The sequence below is a fragment of the Camellia sinensis genome, chromosome 10 (assembly GCF_055761805.1).
Source record: "Camellia sinensis isolate YWXY chromosome 10, ASM5576180v1, whole genome shotgun sequence".
Taxonomy (NCBI): Eukaryota; Viridiplantae; Streptophyta; class Magnoliopsida; order Ericales; family Theaceae; genus Camellia; species Camellia sinensis.
Window position 1 is genome coordinate 146,400,300 of NC_138970.1, and position 18,086 is coordinate 146,418,385.

The window sequence follows — 18,086 nt, forward strand, 5'->3', positions numbered from 1 at the left end:
TCCTTTATCCAACCTAGGAATGACCATTCCATTCCATCATAGAATTACCATAAATTTATTATCATTTTTTTTTGTTGGAACTTAAAATAAAAAATTATTATTTAACTACCACCATCATTCACTACAAGAATCTGCACTTTTAGCGACCACTTTTCGCGACCAATATAAAAGTTGGTAGCTAAAAGTTACCTTTTGGCGACCAAATATTAATTAGTCGCGAATGATCATTATTTTTGACGACCAAATATGAGTTGGTCGCAGAAGATCATATGTTGGCGACCAAAAAATGAGTTGGTCGCAGAAAGTGATGTGGTTTTGGCGACCAACTACAAATTTGGTCGCGGAAGGTCACATTTTGACGACAAAAAAATAAGTTGGTCGTGCAAGATCAAAAATAAGTTGATTGTGGAATTGGCGACCAAAATTTTGGTCGCTAAAAAACTTATTTTTAGCGACTAAAAATATTTTAGTCGCTGTATATGGAGTTTTGGCTACTAAAACTATTTAGTCGCCGAATGGAAAATGAAACATTATTTTTTATCTTTGGCGACCAAAATTTTGGTCGCCAAAAACTTATTTTTAGCAACTAAAAATATTTTAGTCGCCGTATATTGAGTTTCGGCTACTAAAACTATTTAGTCGCTAAATGGAAAATCAAAAATTATTTTTTATCTTCTGGCGACCAATAGTTTGGTCGCCAAAAACTTATTTTTAGCGACAAAAAATATTTTAGTCGCCGTATATTGAGTTTTGGCTACTAAAACAATGTAGTCGCCGAATGGAAAATAAAAAATTATTTTTTATCTTTTGGCGACCAAAATTTTGGTCGCCAAAAAACTTATTTTTAGCAACTAAAAATATTTTAGTCGCCGTATATTGAGTTTTGGCTACTAAAACTATTTAGTCGCAGAATGGAAAATAAAAAATTATTTTTTATCTTTTGGCAACCAAAAGTTTGGTCGCCAAAAACTTATTTTTAGCGACAAAAAATATTTTAGTCGCCGTATATTGAGTTTTGGCTACTAAAACAATGTAGTCGCCGAATGGAAAATAAAAAATTATTTTTTATCTTTTGGCGACCAAAATTTTGGTCGCCAAAAAACTTATTGGCGACCAAACTTGTTGTCGCAAAAAAAAAGAAGAGTTTTTTGCGACTGTAATAGGTACCGTTGCAAAAAAAAAGTAAAAATATATATATATATATATATATTGTGGCTTTGAGACATTTTCATATATATATAAAGTCACAAAATAGTTTAAATAAATGCAACGTCATTTTTCTGTCACAAAAAAAAATTAAAAAAACAATGTCGTCTTACTCTTTCTTTATGTCTGTCTGTCTGTCTGTCTCCCATTGTGTTCACCTTGCTCACTCTCTCCCTCTCATCTTCTCTATTTATTGAGCTCTCCACTACAAGAAAATGCACTTTTAGCGACCACTTTGTCTCTCTCTCGCTCATCACTCTGTCTCTGTCTCTCTCTATCTGTCTCTCACACATCTCTCTCTCACCACCCATCTCCTCTACCACATTCACCACTACTGCAAATGTCATTCCACTACCACCATTATTACCAATGTTGTCACTCCACCTCTACGACTACCATTACTACCACCATTACTGCCACTACTACCACTGCTACCACTACTACTACTATTACCTCTCCTCCTCTACCACCACTCCATCTCCTCTACCACTACCATAACTTCACCACTAATCTCCTTCGCCATCACCTCTTATACACCACCTTCACCACTACTGCCGCTCCCTCTTCTCTACCACAAAAAATTAGCTCTTGATTTTTAGTAAACAAAAAAAAAAAAATGGGCTACAAAAAAATATTTTCCATTGACCATAAAAAATTAACTTTATTTTAATAGAAAATATTTTTCATTAAAATATTACCCTACTTCTACCAAATAAAAAAAAAATTCATTAAAATAAAGTTAATCTGTCTGTCTCTATCTCTCTACACGTCTCTATCTCTCTAAATTTCATTAACTTTATTTTAATTGAAAATATTTTTCATAAAAATATTACCTCTACTTTTACCAAATAAAAAAAAGATTTCATTAAAATAAAAATGAAACTAATAAATTTTCAACCTTAATAACTAAGAAAAATAAAAATAAAAAAAAAATTTCTGCAGTTTCAACCAAAAAAAAAAAAAATTAGCAAAAAATAAATAAAACTATGGCCTATCTTAACTCTCCTCTTCTTTTCTTCTTTTTTTCGTTTTCCCGCTCTTTCTATTTTCCTCCTTTCTTTCCCCCCTTTGTTTCTCACGATCTCAAATCCCCAATCCCTAACAAAAAATCCCCAAAATACGATACTATAGGGAGGGGGAGAGGGAGGGGGAGAGAGAGAGAGAGTTGATCGGAGATTCTCAAAAATGGGGAACTATCACTTCGTGTACAAGGACGTGGAAGGAGCTTCGACTCAATGGGACGATATTCAGAGAAAATTAGGAAACCTCCCTCCGAAGCCCCCTGCATTCAAGCCCCCATCCTTCAAGCCCGCCGAGGACGAAGACTCTAAACACAAAGACAAAGCCCGCCACCGCGACTGTGACTACCACCGACGACTACGACTCTGTTAAGTTCTCTCTCTCTCACTTGTTTGCTGCTCTCACTCTGCCCCTTTCCCTCTCCTTCTAATTTTTGAAACCCTAACAAGTGATTTTTTTAAGTCTAGGGTTGGTCAAAGTCGTCTATCTCCTATGGGATTTTGATTTTGATTCGATTTGTTCATTTCCAAGTTATTTTTCTTTAATTTAATTTATGTGTAAATTTTGCACACCTTCAAACTGCACGCAACTGTATGCTTAATGCCTACTGATTTTTCCTTCTCTTCTATTTCAGTCCCTTAATTTCATTTATCAAAAAAAAAAAAAAATTTGCGCCCTTTAATTTTCTTATGGTGGTTTCATCAGCAATCCCCTTGTAATGCAGAAACCTTGCTGGAAATAGCTTCACTGGTGGCATCCCTTATTCCATATCTCAGATGACTTCCCTAAAATACCTGTTAGTCAAGCATCCGAAATTTGATTTTTATTGTTCATGGAAAAACTATTTAAAACTTCACACTTAACCACTGGTTGTTACATTGCATTACCAAACAAGGGAGGAGAGAAAACACAATCTTTTATTTCCTCTTGTAATTTAACAAATCATTTCTTTTAAGTGATGTGCATTTTTAGTAAGATTGGCTTCTTTGATTTGTTTCTTAATTTACTAGCATTTAAAAGATAGCTGTAGTAAGTATGCTTGCTTTTAATAGCTGTAGTAAGTAATCTGATTTCAGTCTTGGCATAAAGATGCTTGTGAGACCCTGAAAGATTAGAAATTCATTACTGTTGGTCTTAATGATTATCATAGTCTTGGTAATAAGTGTTTTGACTTCACTACTCTATCTTGTTGCAGAACTTTTGTGATGCCTTCTAGGATGTGTATTAATCCAATACATAATAATAAAGGGCTTTTTCATCAGTCAGACAATGCAAATTCAGAGGAAAGGTAAGCTTCATTTGGCTTCTATTGTAAAGAATCCTTGGTTGGTTACATCACAACAGAGGGAACAAAAGAAGAAGACAATAGTTGAACACTGGCTGTTGTTTTGTTTTCAATGAAATTGTTTGCATAACACTTGTAAATAATTTCCTTGCATTTCTTTTCCTTTTATTAAAAGCAACAACTTGAGGCTTATGGTTCAATGCATGGTACAAACACTGACACAGGATTGGTGTCTTGCATGCATATTAGGCACTTCCTAGTTTGCTTATGAATAAAATAAACCAGGACATGTGTGTTGCACTCACAAAATAAAATAAAATGAAATAAAAATAGTTGCCTCATTGTATTAGCAGTTGTAACTCTCTCGTGTTAAAAATTGAGTGGTATTTTCAGAGAAATAACTAGAGGTGTTGTCTAATGTATGCTGATATTTGTGTCATTTTATTTATTAGGTGGGCTGCTAGCTCCTGTGCCATGGATTCGTTGTATGATTTGGAGCTCATTTCCAACACTGTTCCTGTAGTTTTTGACAATTCTGAAACATGGCATCTGGCTCTATCAACAAGCTTGAAGTTGGGGAGTAGAGGGATGGCCCATGTACAAAAAATTACTCGTGTTGATCTCAAAGAGAAAAGTCAATATTCAAATATCTTGCTCATTAATCGAACTGCTAGCCCTCTTGCATGGTAAGCTCATTATTGCCATATAATATTTATTTTGCTTTGCTTAGTTCCACAACACCCCCATCCCCACAATACTGGTGAAGGACAAATTGAAGAAATGTTTGCTCCATTGATTGTTCAAAGTCTCTGTAGTAGTTACCCTGTATTCTCACATTATAAGGGTTTGGAGGAGACCAGCCTAACTTCTTTATATATTAGTTATTGACTGAAAAATGATCAAGGCTGTGATAGGGTCTTATTCATTTACATAATTAAATTTTAAAAACCAATTTTAATTGAAATGAACAACAAAACCATTTTGAATTAGTTCAGATTTCATAAGTAGTAATTATATTGTTTATGTCATATGCCATGCAATATTATTGTTCAAATCTTTGAAAAAATCACATCTGTGTTGGTAGAGTTTTTCATGTTTTAATCATGATTATATTATTAATCTTGATAATTATTCAGGTTTATGGAGTGCAAAGATCGAAAAAACCACACTGCTACAATGTTGCCATATTCATTTCTTCCTTCAATGGCTGCCCAGAAACTATGACATGCAGCAGAAAAGGTTTACCATGTACAATCTTTTTAAGTTATGATTATCTACTCAGTTCAGGTGAAATAGCACATGATTTACCATGTATTGGCTATTTGCACTGTCTGCTAACAAATACTTGGTCCAGTTATCTTGTTAATATCTTTTGACTGCACATAAAGTTTCTCTTCAATTAATGCAAGAAAAAAGTAAACTCAAGGAAGCAGTAAAATTCTGATATTGGCATAATTTCATGGTGGGCCCTATTAGAACTATGCATAATCATTGTATTATTCTTGGTAGAGTCTTATATTATGATTATTTAGGTTAGGCATTGATCTGGTTTGTTTCATATTATCTAGTAGTGTTCTATAGGTCATCAGTATATTGCTAATTTCAGAAATTTCTGAAAATGGGTTGTAGTTGCTGCCTGTAGGTTATAATTTGGGTCAAGTTTTATATGGGTTGTTAAGTATGATTTTAGGTAAGTTTTGAATGAGTTTTAAATGCCAAAGTCTTTATTTTTTAAATTTTGGAGTCAGTCCTTTTGGAATTATGAGTTCTGTATAAAGGTATGTACTTCTTATTCAACAATGATGAGTTTAGAATTTTTTTTGAGAGCTTTTGAAGCTTGTTTGGGATGGTCTGTGCGATGCCTGCTTGCAGGAATCCATGTGTGTTGCCTACTCTAGTTGTCATCTTCATCATCATAATCATAATCATCATCATCATGATGCACTTTAACCGTTAAAACACGCTGAACCAGATCTGTTTCATCTTCCTTTTCCTACCATTAATTTTGTTTACAACACTAACATTTTTTCTTCAATTCTTCAACCCTAGCTTGCTTTAAGTACTTGGATTATTATTTTGTTAGTGGATTATACCAGTGGACTTGGTGGACAATTTCATATGATAAAAATTATTTATTTTTATGAATTTTGGCATTATGATAATTAAAGATTTAATTTGAGTATTTTGCATTGTTGGTTTATGTGGTTGGACTTTTAGTCTTGTATGCTTATTTAAATGAGTGTGCGACGTTGCCATGGAGCTTGAGGCGTGACAGTTAGGAAATGGAGACTGTTGGTTTATCAGGTGGTATGGACCTAATAGCCGTAATCAGAGCCTCAGGAAGAATTAGTCATGCACGGGGTCTCAATGTTCCTAGTTCGGGTATTGTTGGTGAGCAATTCATTGAGAAGATTAGTAGGGTAAGAGGTATGATTTAGATATTGGATCTGCATTTTTTTTGATTAATCTGTTTGAGGGAAATCTCGTTTCTTGCTATTTTAATATTTTAAAAAGACATCCTTTAGAAACAACCAAAAGAAAAAATGGAAAAAAGGGGCATGTAAAATTGATGGCATAGTTAATAGTTCATGTTGACCCTTCTGTTTCCCTTTTTTTTATTTTTTATTTTTGCTTTTACTTTCCTTTACAAATTGTAAAGTTTACTCATGATGCAAACTGTAAGGTCATCTATAAATAGTAAAATTAAAGCAGCGAGAATGTTTGGAAATTGGTTGGTTTCAAGATGGACACACTTGGAACTTTTCTTAATCACATTTTGGTATTGGTTGTCACTGTTTATGCTTATTTTTAAGTTAGTATGGATATAATTAGCTTTCGATATGAAAAATCAAGTATTATAGGTTAAGAGTATTTTGATTATTTCAAAATTTTCTTGACATGGAAGGTAAGGGCATCCATGGGTCATACATAGGTGAAGTTGTGTATTGGGTCATTCTATATTCTTTCTATCTGTTTTAGATGAGTTTTAAAAGTCAAAATTCTAGTCAAATTGAAAATATGTTTCAATTTATTGATGGATGATTTAGAAATGCTTCAGAAACCACAACAATAAAATGTAATGACAAATTGGTGTTGGTAATGAGGAAGACATGGTGGACTGAGGAAGGTGTGAAAAAATGTACGGTAGCATGGTGTTTTGTAGAGCAAGTATAGAGTGGATGAAAGGATAGGCCATCATGTCATTGGTGCATCAAATGCAGTAAACTGTTTTGAAGACCTTGAGACGTACTAAATGGGACAGGGGGTTGGTTTGCTCTGATGAATAAGGAGAAAGAAATACAAAGTGAGTTGTTTCAAATCTTAAACATGAATAAACTTGAATTTAAAAGATAAATTGTAGTTACAAAAATGGCTGCTCTGATGCTGGATCCTAGTCATATTAGATCTCAAAGAATGATACTCTAATTATCCATGGCCCCAAGGGAGTTGTGGGAAGAAAAATAACCCTCTTTTAACTGAGTACATTTAAATAAAGAAGTCATAAGGACATGTTACACTGCAGGTGAAGTGGGCCAACATATGATGTACCAGGCTCATTAATCAAGCCTGCTACACTTGCAGGCTCTAAAAACTGCACTTATTTTAGTCTGGAAGATAAGATTGGTTCTTAGCCTATAGTGCAGCTAGCTGCACAGCTAAATAAGAATCGCCAAACTGCTATATGAAGCCCATCAAAAGCTGATTTGTGAGACACCAAAACTCATGTAGTAGCGACTGTCTGCACACCCTCAACCTCAAGAGTGCTGCCTTGAGCCTTCATTGATCTCCAAACTCACCTCACTATCCTCTCATTCCTGGCCTTCTTCAGTATCCTGAACTTGGTAGATTTCAAATATAAGAGCTTGAATAAGTTTGGTATTGTTAGAAATGGGAAAAAAAACTATATGTTTTTTAGTAAACAGATATAACATCCATTTTTACTTCGTAGACTATGCTTTAGTAATTTGTAGATTTTCATTTTTCAATTTTTTTACGACTTTAAATGTGTAGTATGATAGGGGTAATTCATGTATTTGTTGTTGGTTCTCAGGGTTGGAGGCTTCCAGATATGATGTTTGCAACCAATTGTAGTTTATCTGATGCATGCAACACTATAGCCAAACAACTTGAGAATGTTTACTCATCAATTGCGGCAAGTTTTTCTTCTTACTTCTTTTACTACATATGTTTGATATTCATGTTGTTTGTGTTGATATTGGTGCACCGCATTGTGATGTGAAGTTTGAGCTCAGTTCATTCTAAGATCTTTAAGTCCTTCACAAAAGGATAGTTTTTCCTTTAAACATGGAAAGCACCTTTGACCCTCTACTTAAGGTAGGGGTTTTATTGATGTTATAATTACAGATGCATTACTAGATTGAGATATGCTAAACAAAGACATGAAATAAGTTAGTTTGCTCTTAATCAAGGTAAGATTGTTTGTAAATGCTTCCTTTTTTACCCTGCCAATCTCTTTTGAAACCTCCTTGGCAGTACACCCTACTCATACCATGTCACATGCAGCCTTTGTGTAGAGGGGAGATGTGATCCTACTTGACAGACCAAAGAAAGAGCATCCGTATGCAGTACCTCACCTACCTCACCCACCAAGGCCTAGTTAACCTTCAAACCTAAAATAGTCTCAAAACACAAAAGGACACAACAATATGAGACAATGCTTGTTTTGACAATAATACTACTTTCATTGACAGAGACCGTCAATTGATAATTTTATTCGAAACAATGCAACTTTTTTTCCATGAACATTGTCTTGATTATAATGAGATGACATTACTGAACTGGATAAGTATATGCCATAAAAGATCAAATTATGACAGCACATCCTAATGCCAGCGATATTCCTAAGAAGGGTTTTAGCACATACGTTTACATTATTATAATTGGAAGTCTATCTCAGGTACAAGGATGTACCTTGTATAATTGACTCTATGAGTCTATGTAAAGCCTTCTCCTTGGATAAGTCCAAGGCATTCATATCCTTCTTTACTGGTATATTAGTTGGTCTACGTTGCTTAAACCATCTTAGATGACTTCCAGATACAATTTGATGACATTTATGAAAATCCAATTATCTTGCTTTATTTTGGAAATATTATTGAAAAACATGTGAATAAACATGCTGGTCTGCATCAGATCTGTCTGGATGCTTGTGGTGGTGTGCTCCAGATCAATTCTGGTGGTGTGCTCCAGATCTGTGGTGGTCTGCTCCAGATCTGTGATGCTTGTGGTGGTCTGTAGCAGATCAAATCTGGTGGCCTGCTCCAGATCTGTCTTTCTTTTTCCTCATCTGTCAATCATGTTTAAGAGGTTTCATTGAAACTTTCGAAGCTTTCTTGGAACTGTGTAATGCAATTCTAACTCCATGTATGATGCTGATCAAAAAATTCTCTCTATGTATGATGCCTGTACTTGTCTTTTTTTTCCCCTTGTCAACCTTCTGCAATTTTAAAGCCTTTCAAGCTCATAGCCAGGTCTGAGAAGACCTTATTGCACTCTTAAATCGTATTTACATATGCCAACTCTTCACTCATTGATCAAGTGTAATGCAGAAATAACATCAAGCCAACTCTATTCTTGGTTACTGATCACATCACCCAAACTGCCCCACTACTTTCTTTATGCCTAAAATACTAGCCCTTAAACCTCATAGCCAGTTCTGATTAGCCCTTATTGTACTCTGAAAATCGTGCGTAAATGCTCCAATTCTTCATGCAATTTTTTGACGAGCACTCCAACTCTTCACTCATTGATCAAGTGTAATACGCAAAAAACACCAAACCAACTCTTTTCTTGTTATTGTTCCCATCACCTTAACTGCCCCACTACTATCTTTCCACCTAACTACTAGCAAATCCCTGCCCCTTCTATTGCCCCATTTGGCTGCTAAAACCAACTAGAAACAGCCTAAATAAGGCTCTTAGCTGCTGACCTACATTGTTTTTGGGGTCACTGTTTGTACTTTGTATTTTGTAGAGTTTTCTTCACAATCATCCTATATCAATCAATTACCTGTAATGTACATCATCACAAATCTGTAGCAATGATTCGGCTGTATGACTATAAATGTTTGGTTATCTTATGTAAATTTACTGACTTTGTCAGTGATTGTAACTTTTGTCAATGTGAAAATTGAGTGAATTTGTCAACGACTCAGGTAAAATAATCAAATATGTTTAACTGAATCATAGAAGATGTTGAACAACATTATTGATGAGGGTTCGAATTCCCTCCTGTTTGCCCGGTTCACTGGCTTAGGGGGTGGCCTCTAAACCTCAAATTTACCTTCTTGGGGTGGTCCAAAGGTCCCTGCCTAGGATGGGTTCTCGATTATCAACAAAAAAAAAAAAAAAAAAAAAAAGGAGGAAGAAATATGTTGAACTTCAAGTTGAGATTCAACTTTAATGACTTTGAAAGTAATAAATTCTTTTCTGTTTATGGATATTAAATCTATGATTTTTGGTTATACTGCTTTACATTATCATTATCAAACCGCTTTACATCTATTTATGTTGTGTTCTCCCTTCTTTGCACAGTTGGTTTGCTTATATTATTCTTAGTTTTTATTTGGGTTGCGGATGCCTAATTTTGAATTTTATATTTTCCTCTTTTCCCAGCTAGAAACGACCAAGTTCTTGTATGGCTGCGCAATAAATTCCTACATACTTAATGTTAATTGGCTTATTGATTCAGTAGCAGCTGGTTATGCCTTACCGCGTGACAAGTATGTCCTGCATATATTTAACTTCCATTCATATCACTGGTGCTTTTTAGCCTGCTGATTTGTGTTTAACTTTCTTTCATCTTGTTGCTGGAATTCTTTAATTCTACTGTCTTCTATTGACTGCAAAGTAGTCTAAGTTGAAATATTGACTCTGATTGGCCTGTACTCAAGTGTTTGTGATTTCAGAAATCTTTTGAAATTAAAAAATTGTAGGACTGAAATCAAAACAGTAAATGGATAGAGCTAATAAGTGTGCTTTCATTACAAGATGCAAAAAATTCTTAACCAAAGGTAGTGTTGAATATTGACATCAATTAAACCTTTCAAAGGCAAGAAATTCTTGGCCAGTTTGTATAAGATCCAATGTCTTCTTGCAGATCTTTGAAAGCTTGGATTTTAGCACATAAGCCCCCAGTAGCACCAAAATCTGATTTTCCTTTGAAAGGTTTGTCATTTCCTTTTCTCTTAAATGGAAATGCTGACACTTTCTGTTTCCTAATTATTCTAGGTGTCTCAGTTACTAGTTAATGCTATAAGAGTACACAAAAAATGAAAGCAAAGAAACTGGTAGTTTTTCTGTTTTCTTATTTTTCACTATAGCAACTACTTCAGTTTATCTTGTTGATAGAATTTAGGCTGTGTTTGGCAGTTGAACAATACCCAAGAGGAGCTACGTGGCATGTGGACAATTTTGAATTTAATTTTTTGAGGGAAGAGTTGTGTTTGGGTAGAAATCGTTATCATAATTTGGACTTGAGCTTGGCTGATGCCTTTGTGTTCTAGGTGAAGCATATTCACATGAGCTTTGATTCCAAACTTCGTAGGGAATCAATAAAAAAACTAGAATTATGCTACCTGCAAGTGGTTTAATGGTGGTCTAAGGTTATGATAAGCTTGTAATTTTGAAGCTAGGATGAAAGATGGTAGGGTTATTGATGGAATCATTTTGAAATAACTAAAGCTTTTAAAGTGTGAGGTGTGCTTGAATTAAAAGTTTATAAGGTGGCATGTCGTGTCGGACACCGACACAACACGACACTCATGGGAAACTTCTTGACCTTTGCCAGAAACACCTCCAAACATGTTCTACTATTTTTTAAAATATTTTAGACAACATGCTTTAAGCACTTGGGGAACATGTGCATATCGCTTAGACACATGAAATACATTACAAGTTTTGAATAAAATAACTTGGAATTCAATGATAAAAGACTAACAATGCATTAGCAATCTTTAATTTAGTTTAATGCTTAATTTAAAATTTACTACTAAAGCTTTATCTCCATTGATTTTGATAGGAAAAGAATATTTAGAAAATATATATATAGAGAGAGAGGTAACAGAAATAAAAAGAAATGAAGTTAAAAGAAAGGAACGAACAAAAGAGGCAAAGAGTTTATATGTCGGTAAGTATACTTTGTCAAAAGTACATGGATGCCGGTAAATATATTTTTGTGCAAGCATATATGTCAGTATTTCCCTATCTAGTGACCTAAAAAATGCTTACTTTCCCTTTCATGGTATAAAAAATAGCCCACCCTATGGCCTAAAAAATTCATTTCCTTGGCAAGTGCCTCAAAAAAAAATAGTCCGGGGATAATGCACGTGTTTGGTTTTCCAAGAGACCTAAAAATTCAGCACATAAAAAACAACACTGGATATACACAATTTTAAATTTTACTAACTATTTTAGGCTATTGTTGTGAAAGTCCGAAACTTAGGCAAAGCCTTAGACAACTCAATAAAATATTGCAAGTTATTAAATAAAGCATTTTGTCTGGGCTTGAGATAAAATGTTAAACAAAAGTCTGGATGCCTTTTTGACTGTACTAAATTTGCAATTTTCTCTTCACAAATAAATAGCAAGTTCCTGAGTCATACTAACGTATAAATTGGTTATTAACTTCATTTTAATTTCTCAATGCAATATGGTCGAAGGAGTCACGCTAAGCTTTATAACAGTGGTCTTTGAAGGCTATAAAATTAGCCTAGATAAAAATAAATTAAAATTTGAGCATGAACTATGGTTGAATTGATTTCAGTCTGGACTTTTTTTTTTACCGACTTGAATGTGCAGCCAACCCATTGTGTTCTCTTATAACTGAATAGAATTTGAGGTTAGATAAAAAAGTTAGGTCAGTTGCATATATTATTATCTCTTACACAGCACAGGTGCATACCTTTTTTAATGCTTATTTTTCTCAGATTTTACTTTTCTTTCTTTGGTTAATTTAGTGACTTATTTCCTCTTTCTTTGGTTAATTTAATGACTTCTTTCCTCTTTCTTTGTAGTCTGATAAAATAAATCTGGACATCCAAAGGGTTGTTGGGTATCGCCAATGGTGTAATAAACTTTGGAATGCTGTGCGATTTGCCATGAGCAAACTTGGAGATAATTACACCCCTCCAACAAATGTGGTTCCAGATATCATGCCATTTAACTGCCAGTGGATTCTCTCCGTGTTGAACAAGGCCATATCAAAAACTGTGACATCACTGGACTCGTATGAATTTTCTGATGCTGCTACTGTAGTATATTCATGGTGGCAGTTCCAGTTGTGTGATGTGTTTATTGAAGCCGTCAAGCCCTACTTTGCCAGTGATGCTCAAGCATTTGCTTCTGAAAGGAGTTATGCACAAGACACCTTGTCGGTGTGTCTGGAATAACTAATTGGATGATGGGTTCTATTGCTGTTTGTTTTGGTTGTTTATCATTTATAATGGTAATAAGCTGTCTTAATACTGAAAAGTAACATCAATTAATGTTGCTCCTCAACCTTTGTTCTACTGTTTGCAGTGCTGGACAAATGAGAAAGTAGAGTATGAGATGGATATGATTGAGTCAGCCGTGAAATCACTCAGGTCACTCAGGGCGTTGATGCCTGCAAAAGAAAGGCATGAAAGGTAAATGTTTAAATGATATGTTTTTTTGTTTTTCATTTTATTGTAATAGAATTTTTATTTTTGGGTTATTTATTTATTTTTTTTCATTCATGAAAAGCATCTAAGCTTTAGTTGTTTATTCTTTTTTTATTCCTCATATTTTAGGCCAGGGAAATATTCTAATGTTTATTTTATGAAATACCTATTTGCTATGTATACAGTTCCATTTCTGATTATACTACTTCTGTGTAAGCCAAAATTCCTTTCCTTGGATTGTAATGACAATGTTTAAATAGTGAATAAGAAAATAAATCGTTACGTAGGAGTGAGATTTTTTGAATTGTTACCAACAAATACTTTGGAAATAATATGTAGTTGCCTTTTCATAAAGAAAATTCTATGAGGAAACATGAAGACTGGTTAATACTTGGTAATGGGACATGTCCTATATAGAATTTTGGTCATGGAACATTCTGTGAGGGGACATTGATGAGAATGTTCATTATTATTGTTTATATTTATAGTGCTGGTTAGAATTTGATTTGAATTTTTCCGAATTTGAGTGATCATATGTTGTAGTAGTGACTGACCTTCCAGCATGATTGAAATGTGTTAAACAAAGATGTTGGTGGCCCATCTGAGAAGTTCTGGGGTTTACTTACTCTCCTTACTTGGTGGCCCATCTCAAAAATTAGATTCCATTAAACTTTGAGTCAGAGAGCTAGTCTTAGCTTTTTGCTAAAAGAAAATTTCTCTGAAGAGATTTTCCTCTTTAATGTGTTTTCAAAATTCCTCCCCTGGGAGTATTATACAGATCCTTATTCACTTCTTTTCTTGAAAAAGCACTCTCTGGTTGGCGTGATGAGTTACGTAAAGACATTGAACAGCTGTGTATGCAGCAAGCTGGTCCTGGTTACCTTGTTGTGGCTACTCGAATGCATTTTCAGAGGTATATTATTTATCTCAAGTTCATCAGATGAAGTTGTTATCATTAATATTTTTTTTGGTAGGTATGCGTTGGCATTATCTTTTCAAATTGGAAATAAGAATGCATTGTGAATTTATCCCCCCCATTAGGACAGCTGGCTTGGAGCAGGAGATTGAGAGCTTGAAAAAGAAGTTAACTGCTTGCACTAGAGAGAAGTTAAATCTCCAAGATGAGCTTTCTCAAGTCCTTCCTGTAACATTGATGGGAAGGGCTGGGGATGGTTTGAAATAAAACAAACTTCACATGACACAACTCCTGTTTCTAGCACTAGGACAAAATTTTACATTCCTTAATGAGCTAAGATTAGCTCTAATATCACCCATTTCTATCTTCTTGACTCCTTTCCCTTCCAAACATGATACATAGTACCAGCAAGGGTCAACCTGTAAACATAATCTGTAATAGCCTTACCTCCATACTCTTCAGCAAAAGTCAGGCATTCTTCTACCAGGAAGAATTCTCCTCAAAAGAACAGTCCAAGTATATGCTGAAAAATATTAACAAAAAAATAAATGATCGTGATCAAACCCATTGCACAATACACACATGTTTTCAGAAACAATCCCCCACTTAAACATTCTATCCATTGTAGCCAGTCCTCACTGAACAGCAACCCATTACACAAAGCTCCACTTAGGAACATTTTGAGGCAACCATGCCAATTTATGTCAAGGGACGATAGGGTATAGTGTTTGAATTGCTTGCCAAGCTATTCACCATTACTAGAGGGTAGCCAAAACACGGAGTCAGGCCTATTAGGATTCAATACAAAGCTAGCAGGGTATTAGCTTCAATCTCAGAACAGCAACCAATTGCACAAAGCTCCACTTAGCAACATTTTGAGGAAACCATGCCAATTTATGTCCAGAGACGATAGGGAATACCATTTGAATTGCTTGCCAAGCTGAAGCCACAGTATATTCACCATTACTAGAGGGTAGCCAAAACATTGAGTTAGGCCTATTAGGATTCGATACGAAGCTAGCAGGGGTATTAGCTTTAATCTCAGTAATAACCACTCTTCTACCTCTAGGCCACTTCCAATTCCCAAAATTAATGATAAGAGGAAACTCTACTATTCACAGCCATGCCCATATGAAAAGCAACCCTTTCCCCATATTTCTTATTCAAAGGGCCCAAGGGATGCCAATTATCAAATCGCTGAAATGTAACAGTCCCATCACCAATGATATATTGATCAAAGGCTGCCCCACAGCTCTTAGTTCAAAAAACTTCCTGACAGTCCAAGATGCCTCAGTAGGAAGACACTTACCCTTAATTACACAAGTATGGACCCACTTAACCCACAAAGAATCAGCTTTCTTACTTAAAGCCCACAAAGGTTGTCTTAGCATAGTGGCCTTATTCCACTCTCTCAAATTTCTGAATCCCAAGCCCTCTTCAGCCTTTGGTGCACAAATATGCATCCACTTCACTTTTGCACTGTAGTACCTAAACTCACTCCCTGTCCACAAATATGCATCCACTAGAGAGAAGTTTGTTTTATCTCTATTGTTATTTTTAAGGAAAACTCGTCAGATGTATTCATTCACATCATATCTGGTAGGTAGGGTAGCAGAATGGATGAATATGCTTTCCCTTGATGTCTTGGGAAAGAGAACAGAAAGGAGGCACAAATGTTATGCCACCTTATTTATGTGAACTGCAAATTTATATTTTTTTTTTGGTACACGTTAATCTTTTGTGTGTGATTACTTAGATTAGGGGCCTTGATCATCAGTGCTGATTGAATGTCAGCTCAAGCTGCTCATCTACAACCCAAAGTTTAATCTAAAGCTAAGACCATCAGAATCATTCATGTTTTAATTAATCTGTTGTATTATTCGTTAAAATAAACTTTACCAACTTTATTAAAAAATCATATATAAAAGTGAACTGAATCAATGGAGCTTTGATAGTTAACTATGTCTGTATTTGTTATGGTTGTTAGCTTATTAATCATCGTGTACTGAAATTTGCAGGTACAGCAATAGGTACAGTTTTATTATGCCAGGTAGTTGTCTCAATACGATGTACATGTTTATAGGATTTAATTGATTTTTGCAAAGATACGGGTTTGCAATCCAGTGTTGTTGCCACTATCATGCTTCTCTGATAAATTTTCCAATTCTGTTTCTTTATTAGGTGCCTTACATCACTACTGCTTTGATGGATGCGAAGCGTGGCACGGAAGGGCGCAAGGATTTTTTGATTGGCTATCAAGGCAACTTAGTGGATTAAGCAATTTTCCTATTGCTGTAAATCTGAATTATGTATTGTTTCAATTTGTTATGCTAGATGGATGTGACTTGTGAATGAAAACTTAGAATAGTTGTATTGTGTCGAATGTTAATGAATTATGTATTGTGTCGAATGTTAATGATTCAGTTAATTTGAAGGATGCTTTAAAATTATAGGTTTATTATGGATTGAATGAATTATTAGGAATTACAGGTGTATTATTTTCTTGCTTTGGCGACCAATTTATTAGTCGCAACAAATAAATTTTTTTTTTTTCGCAGAAAATGACAATTGCCGACCAAGAGTTTTGGTCGCAAAAAATACATCTATTGCCGACCAAAACAGTTCTTGGTCGTGGAAACTCACTTTTGCCAACCAAAAGTTTTGGTCGCGAAAAGTAACAAATGGCGACCAAAACTTTTTTTGGTCGTGGAATGTCACAATTGACGACCAAACTTTTTGGTCGCGGAATGTCACGATTGGCGACCAAAATTTTTTGGTCGCGGAATGTCACGATTGGCGACCAAAATTTTTGGTCGTGGAATGTCACAATTGGCAACCAAATTTTTTGGTCGTTGAATGTGATAATTGGCGACTAAACTTTTTGGTCGGGAAAATATCACTTTTCGCGACCAAAGTGTTTTGACGACAAAATAAATTAGTCGCGGTAATTAAATATTTAGCGACCAAAAATTTAGTCGCGAAATCCAACTTTTGCCGACCAACCACAATTTTGGTCGCGAATTACTTTTGCCGACCCTCAATTGGCGACCAAAGTAGCGACCAAAAAAATTGGTCGCGGATAACTTTTGCGGACCAAAAATTGACTTTTAGCGACCAATTTTTTTGTTGCCAAAAGTGTTAATTCTTGTAGTGATTCCATTCTCTTACCACTCTATTGTCACCTTTACCGCCACCGCCACCATATTGTTACCACAACTACCACCACCACACCACCATATACCACCACTATATTATCGATGTCGTCACTACTACCACCACCACTACTACTACCGTTGGTTGTCGCAACCGTCGCCACCATCACTACCACCGCCATTGCAACCACAACACCGCCTTACCACTATCACTAAGGCCACAACAGTCTACTACCACCATCCTAGTATCATTATTATCACCATCATTGCCGCCGCCGCTGCCGTCGCCATTACCACCGCCACCACTACTACGACTCACGCCATTATTTTCACAACTATTAATATTATCATGATCTATATAATTTTTTAATTTATTTATTACTAGCTTGTTAAAAAAAATAATAAAAAAAAAAAATTATTCCATTCCATGAGTTTAATAGATATAACCAAATATGAGAATGAGAATTATCTTCTTATTCCTATGTTATTCCATGTTGACAACCAAACAATAAAATAAGAATGGACATTCCATTCAACCTTGTATTCTATTCTTACTCTCATTCCATTCTCATTTTATTTCATTTTATTGTACCAAATATGAGGGTTCAATTCCTAGGGAAAGTTATGAGTACAACTCTCCTTAGGGGAGTTGAACCAAGGGAGTGAGCAGTTGGTGTTTTGCAAAAGGGAGAAGGCTAACTCCCAACTTTCATAAGTACTAATGTAACAACTAATAATTGATTTTCGTTGAAAAAAAAAAATTATGACTAAGTTCTGATTGATTTCAATTGTTTTAGTTACTTTTTGACTAATTAAGTAAAAAAAAAACCTAACAAAAAAAGAAAA

The 18,086-nt window shown here is 35.0% G+C and overlaps 2 protein-coding genes across 5 annotated transcripts; both read left to right on the forward strand.

The window, feature by feature from the left end:
• Nucleotides 1–1,668: 1,668 nt before the first annotated feature.
• LOC114318925 (uncharacterized) lies at nucleotides 1,669–5,958 on the forward strand. Of its 2 annotated transcripts, none has more exons than XM_082892549.1 (4): nucleotides 1,669–2,593; nucleotides 3,422–3,514; nucleotides 3,964–4,197; nucleotides 4,648–5,958. In XM_082892549.1, the coding sequence occupies exons 2-4, from the start codon at nucleotides 3,432–3,434 to the stop codon at nucleotides 4,733–4,735; spliced, it is 405 nt and encodes a 134-aa protein (XP_082748675.1). In that variant the 5' UTR covers nucleotides 1,669–2,593; nucleotides 3,422–3,431; the 3' UTR covers nucleotides 4,736–5,958. The 2 variants fall into 2 exon arrangements, with proteins under 2 accessions (XP_082748675.1, XP_082748674.1); XM_082892548.1 differs by lacking the exon at nucleotides 1,669–2,593 and adding an exon at nucleotides 2,630–3,022.
• A 4,168-nt stretch (nucleotides 5,959–10,126) lies between these two features.
• LOC145801357 (uncharacterized) lies at nucleotides 10,127–16,535 on the forward strand. 3 transcript variants are annotated; one of them, XM_082892552.1, is made up of 6 exons: nucleotides 10,128–10,253; nucleotides 12,546–12,976; nucleotides 13,051–13,157; nucleotides 13,980–14,085; nucleotides 16,107–16,138; nucleotides 16,270–16,535. In XM_082892552.1, the coding sequence occupies exons 3-6, from the start codon at nucleotides 13,151–13,153 to the stop codon at nucleotides 16,437–16,439; spliced, it is 315 nt and encodes a 104-aa protein (XP_082748678.1). In that variant the 5' UTR covers nucleotides 10,128–10,253; nucleotides 12,546–12,976; nucleotides 13,051–13,150; the 3' UTR covers nucleotides 16,440–16,535. The 3 variants fall into 3 exon arrangements, with proteins under 3 accessions (XP_082748676.1, XP_082748678.1, XP_082748677.1); XM_082892550.1 differs by lacking the exon at nucleotides 13,980–14,085 and having other exon boundaries at nucleotides 10,127–10,253; XM_082892551.1 differs by lacking the exons at nucleotides 10,128–10,253; nucleotides 13,980–14,085 and adding an exon at nucleotides 12,410–12,425.
• Nucleotides 16,536–18,086: the final 1,551 nt, after the last annotated feature.

What these genes read in the sequence shown, in the direction of transcription:
- LOC114318925 (XM_082892548.1), top strand. Translation starts at nt 3,003, where the DNA reads ATGACTTCCCTAAAATACCT. An exon ending in ATGACTTCCCTAAAATACCT is followed by an intron (nt 3,023 to 3,421) that starts GTTAGTCAAGCA and finishes ATCTTGTTGCAG; the next exon opens with AACTTTTGTGATGCCTTCTA. An exon ending in AATGCAAATTCAGAGGAAAG is followed by an intron (nt 3,515 to 3,963) that starts GTAAGCTTCATT and finishes TTTATTTATTAG; the next exon opens with GTGGGCTGCTAGCTCCTGTG.
- LOC145801357 (XM_082892550.1), top strand. Translation starts at nt 12,929, where the DNA reads ATGATGGGTTCTATTGCTGTTTGTTTTGGTTGTTTATCATTTATAATG. An exon ending in GCAAAAGAAAGGCATGAAAG is followed by an intron (nt 13,158 to 16,106) that starts GTAAATGTTTAA and finishes TGAAATTTGCAG; the next exon opens with GTACAGCAATAGGTACAGTT. An exon ending in GTACAGTTTTATTATGCCAG is followed by an intron (nt 16,139 to 16,269) that starts GTAGTTGTCTCA and finishes TTTCTTTATTAG; the next exon opens with GTGCCTTACATCACTACTGC.